Source organism: Monoraphidium neglectum (assembly GCF_000611645.1).
Source record: "Monoraphidium neglectum strain SAG 48.87 unplaced genomic scaffold scaffold01733, whole genome shotgun sequence".
NCBI classification, from domain to species: Eukaryota; Viridiplantae; Chlorophyta; class Chlorophyceae; order Sphaeropleales; family Selenastraceae; genus Monoraphidium; species Monoraphidium neglectum.
The window spans coordinates 7,339-12,361 of NW_014011895.1; the positions used below are offsets into that span (position 1 = coordinate 7,339).

Here is a 5,023-nt window from a genome sequence, read left to right on the forward strand (position 1 = left end):
CGTGCAGTCAGAGGCAACAAGCGAGCCCAAACATTTGAACTTGGAACACTGCTGCACTTGACCACCGCGAAGGGAGATCACCGCGGGCAAGTTCTGTGAGCTTGGGCCTGCAGCCCTCATAACCTCGGTTTTGCCCAGCGCCACCCCTGTCAAAAGCATGAACACCGCCCACGCTTGATTGCATCACAATTGTTCAACGCCATCCAAACATACCCCCATTCCCACAGGCCGACTGCGCGCCAAGCATCACAATCGCGATGCAGAGGGGCGCGTGCCTTGCGGCGGGCGCCGCCTGTGGCGCTGACGCGCCCGGGGCCGTCGTCGCGGCCGTGTGCCTGTCGCTGCTGGCCGCGGAGCTCACGTATGCGAACAGGGGCCGCCCCATAAGCAAGGATCTCAGGCAAGCCGATGAGGCAGGCGGCGGCCTGATCCTGGGGACCTCGATCGACTTGTATCACGGCTGCTGCGGCAGCGCAGGCTGCAGCAGCGGCTGCGGCGGCGGGTGCGGAGGCGGCGGCGGGTGAGGTGCACGCGTGTGACTCTGGCCCTACCTCGGCTGTCCTCAGGCGCCAGAAACGTCTCAGGTATCCATCATTTACATTTTATGGCAGGCATGCAGAACACATCGGACTGCATGGCTAGTCACGCGTGCACAATGAGTAGAGAGAAAGCAGCCAGTGGGCCGGCAGCGCTCGGGAACTAGGGGAGCCAGTCGCCCCGTGCACCGGCCCACAACCAGCCTGTTGGCGGGCTGAGAGCAGTTGGCGCGTTATGAACGGCAGTGCTTGAAAGGCACACACTGTGGACAAGAACAGACAGCATTCCCCATGCACAAGTGCGACTTTTGTGCGACTTGTGGGGCACGCGGCGGCCGCCAAGCCGCTGAGAGACGCCACACTGCTCAGCACACACGCTTGCCGCTGCTGCTCCGAGGCAAAGGCGGATGGCCCTGCCACGCTCGCGTTACGAAAGCACAGCCAAAACTACGCACGAGACACAACAGAGGAGAGTTGATGGCGGTGATGGGATACAAACCGCGACAGAGACTCCGTACGGTGGACACGTGGGAGAAGTCCGTCAGCTGGGTGTGAGCAGGCGGGGTGCCGCGGCGCCCTCTGCGCGTTGCGCGCACGAGAGCATCACACAACCATATGCTGCCTGCCAAACACAGCATACAAACAGCACTTGGGACAACGAGTAAACTCCAACACAAACAGGGGCACAATCGCGGGCCCGCGGGCTCGGCACTGGATTGACTGATTGCAAGCGCATGTGGTGTGAGGTATGCGCTTGTTTGATGCTGCGGCGGGTGAGGTGTAATGTTGTTCCCGGGTGTTATACTGAGTGTTGCTGTCTCATGGACCGAATCATCATAACTCGGCTTCTCAAAGCCAGCCTGTGGTGATGTAGGATGTGGTGTGTCGCTGGCGCACGTCGTACTGCCTTTGTCGCCGTCTCAAGCGCGTGATGTGGCGCGCATGCTGGGGTGTGTGTGGTGTATGGTGTGTGGTGTGTGGGACGGCTTTGCCCAGGCTCAGAGCACAAATTCGCCGCATCCCGTTGAAAACAGTGAACGGGAGCGCAGACAGCAGGGAAAGCAGTGGGGTGGCGCTGCCGCCTTGAGGTGCATACAAGTGTGTTATGGGACGCCTGAATGTACAGGGCCCGCTCTGGCTGCCAGCAAACGGCAGCCACAGCGCGAATGTTGGAGTCGCAAGCCCACAGAGCCAACACGGGACCCTTGCTCGAGGCCAGAGCAGGTGTTGTGCGGCACATGTGCGGAGGGTTTGTTTCCAAACCTGTCAGGCGTTTGGGCGAAGACGCAGGGGCCCATTGGGGAGCGCCACAGCACCTGCCCATAGGCCGCGCCAAAATACAAGATGAGATCGACACACCTAGGTGGAAAGAAAGGAGGTGCTGGTGCACCGCCGCTACGACTGCCTTGCAGCCGGACCCATGCTCGCTAATGGTGACCGTCTTCACCCTGTCGGCGGGTGCCTATATGCACTGGACCCCGCTTGAAGCGCCCCAAAGGGGGGAAGGGGGTGGGGTGGGGGAAAGATGCTTGCGTCGCGATTGCGCCGCCGCGTACAGCCCTTGCTGGCGGCTCGTCACACCTCAGCGGCCACGGCCTGCACGGCAGACCGCTCCTGCCCCTGCGCGGCCGGCACCCGCTCGGTGACACGCATGTGCAGGCCGTTGGTGGGTGCAAAGTTCATCGTGATGTCATAGCCTACAGGGATGAGCTCGTTGGTCGGCCTGCGGGCGTAGTGGGGCGCGATTGTTTCCTGTGAACAGGTGCCTGCGCGAGGCTCGCGCGCAAAAAGGCACAAGCAGAGCCGCCTCACATTTGTGCGTCAAGCTTGATCCCAGTCATTGAGCCCCCCGGGCCGCATCACTGTCACGCTCGGACGCTGCCACATGCCTCCGCCGCCCCCCCACCCTCGCCCCAGGGCGCCCGCGCCCAGGTCACCCCCAGCTTGCCCTGCGCCGCGTCCCGCGTTTCGGCGGCGGCGGCGGCAGCACACCTGACCGGCTCGAACCGGAGGCGCTGCAGGAGGGTGGCCACCATCAGGGACACAGACATCTGGGCAAACCCTGCGCCCAGGCACATGCGGGCCCCGGCCCCGAAGGGCAGGAACTGGAAGCGGTGGCGCGCGGCCTCGGCCTCGGGCGAGAATCGGGCGGGGTTGTAGGTGAGGGGGTCGTCCCAGAGGGCGGGGGAGCGGCCCAGGGCGTAGGACGACATGAAGACCACGTCACCTGGTGACGTATGGCGTAAGAGGATCGTGGTTTTGGTGATTGGGATGATAACCCGGGCTGGTGGGCTGGCGGAGTGTGTGATGCGCCCCTGGCGCGCGTCTGCATGCAGCGCGGCCACTCAGGACTTGTCCACCCGCAGGCCTCCCAAACATCGTGCAGACAGGACCGCCATGCTTGCGCTGGCATGGAGCGTCTAGGTGCACTCCCTTGAACGGCGATCAGAAGCAGCTGCTCACACACGCAATCACTACCATGGAATCCCCCTGCTCTCCCCCTTCTCTCCAGCCCCCTTCTTGCTCTCCAACCCCCCCTCTTGCTCGTGCGTATGCGCACACACTAGTGGGTCAACGCACGCATGCACGCACGCACGCACACACACACACACACACACACACACACACTTGCCCCTGGCCCCCTGGCCGCCCGTGCAGCGCACCCTTGCTGACGGGGTGGCCTGTGGGCAGCGCGTCATCCACGGCTGCCTCCCGGGGGAACACTGGGATGGCGGGGTACAGCCGCAGCGCCTCCTTGATGCAGGCCTGCATGATGTGGCGCGTTGTTGCGCATTGTTGCGCGTTGTTGCGCGTTGTTGCGCGTTGTTGCGTATTGTGGTGGTGGTGCGCACGGCCGTAGCCGCGGATATGCTTCTGCCTGCGCAGAAAGTGCTGGGTGCAATCCTGCACCCTGCGCCGCTCGCGGTGCACCCGAAGAGCTGAGAACTGGCCCTCAGGGCAAGGATTCGCATGCCACGCCTTGTTTGCTCAGCGCTCTAGCACTGCAGGCCGAGCCAGGGCGGGCCGGGCATCTCCTGGCCTTGCCCAAGCTCACAATCAACCCCGCAGCCCGCGCTCTCCTCAGCTTGCAAGCCTTAGACCTCCAACCTGCCCCCATCGCGTGAACAAGTTCGATCCCAAGCAGACAGATGATCCCCGGACCTAAAACCTGATCCCTAAACCCACCGTCAGGTAGGGCAGGCGCTCCAGATCAGCATAGCCAGGGGCGCGACCCCCCAGCACCGCGTCCAGCTCAGCCAGCAGCGCCGCCTCAACGTGGGGGTGCGCCGAGATGCAGTACAGCGCCGCGGCCGTGGTGGTGGCGGTCGTCTCGTGGCCTTTTCAGTGGGATTGGGGCGCAGGGGGGCCAGGGGGTGTGCGTCATGTGAGGCGGGCGGGCGGGGCTTTTTGGGGGACGTGGGTGATGATGAGCTGACGTCATCAAGGATCGGCTGCAGGAGCCCGTCCCTCTGAAGCACGCCAGCGCTGCATGGCCCCATGATTGTCGCAGCCGCGCGGCGGCGCGCTGGCTACGTTTCCTCGGCCCCCGCGCCCCCGCGTGATGTCACCCACCCGCCCCCATGACGTCATGCACGTCCTCCCACAGCTCCTCATCAGTCATGCCGCGCCCCTCGTCGTCGGCGGCCGTCAGCAGCACCCCCAGCAGGTCCTGAGGCACGGGGCGCCCCTCGCCCAGGGCCACGCGGCGCTCCTGGAAGTTGGCAGGGCACAGCCATGCACGGGGGACGGGTGCGTGGCTGTTTCGTCAGCCTTGCTGATAGGCCGAAAGATGGTCGATCCCTCACTCGATGCCAACACAGCGTGGCGCCACACGTTGAATATGTACACACGTCCATGCGTGCATGCTCGCCTGCCACCAAGGACACACTCATAGGTTTGATTTCAGATTGCGCCTGCCGTGGGAGTCTGCTGCCGCGCTCTGCCCTCCCTTCACCCTGCCCCAACTCCCGCCCTCCACCTCGCCTCACAGCCCCCTCAAAAGCTCTCCACGGCGCACCACCAGACCCGAGGGTCTAGTGGTGCGCTCCTTGAACGCACCTCCATCCCCCGTCCCCACCTGGATGACGTCCAGCATGGCGCCCCGCATCACATCGACGGCCTCGTGCAGGTCTGACAGGCGGCGGTCCCCCAGCCTTGACATCAGGCGCAGCAGGGGCATGGGCGTGATGAACACCTGGACACCAATGTTGGGGTTGTTGGCGGGGAGTGGGTGGGGGGAGCGCAGCAGCAAACAGGCGTCGCTTTTGAGCTGCTGCCGGCCGCCCAGAGGCAGGCAGGCCAGCGTGGCCTGCCGCTTGCCGTGGCTCGACAGACGTAGCCCACGGAGCCGGCCCAGCACGCCGCCACTCCCGCAGAGCTGCGCGCCCCGCCCTGCGGGCAGAGCGGGTGAACCCTGAGGCCCTGTTGGTGGGTGTGTCGTGCTGCCCACCTCTGCCAAGACCTCCCCAAAAGCGTTGACCGCCCAC

At 64.6% G+C, this 5,023-nt stretch overlaps 1 protein-coding gene across 1 annotated transcript; it reads right to left on the reverse strand.

Moving 5' to 3' along the window:
• Positions 1-2,111: 2,111 nt before the first annotated feature.
• On the reverse strand, positions 2,112-4,716 carry MNEG_8851 (hypothetical protein; the record flags this gene model as incomplete). Its single annotated transcript, XM_014042679.1, has 6 exons — positions 2,112-2,259; positions 2,529-2,763; positions 3,200-3,302; positions 3,723-3,874; positions 4,110-4,248; positions 4,615-4,716. 6 exons carry the CDS (start codon positions 4,714-4,716, stop codon positions 2,112-2,114), a joined length of 879 nt encoding a protein of 292 aa, XP_013898133.1.
• Positions 4,717-5,023: the final 307 nt, after the last annotated feature.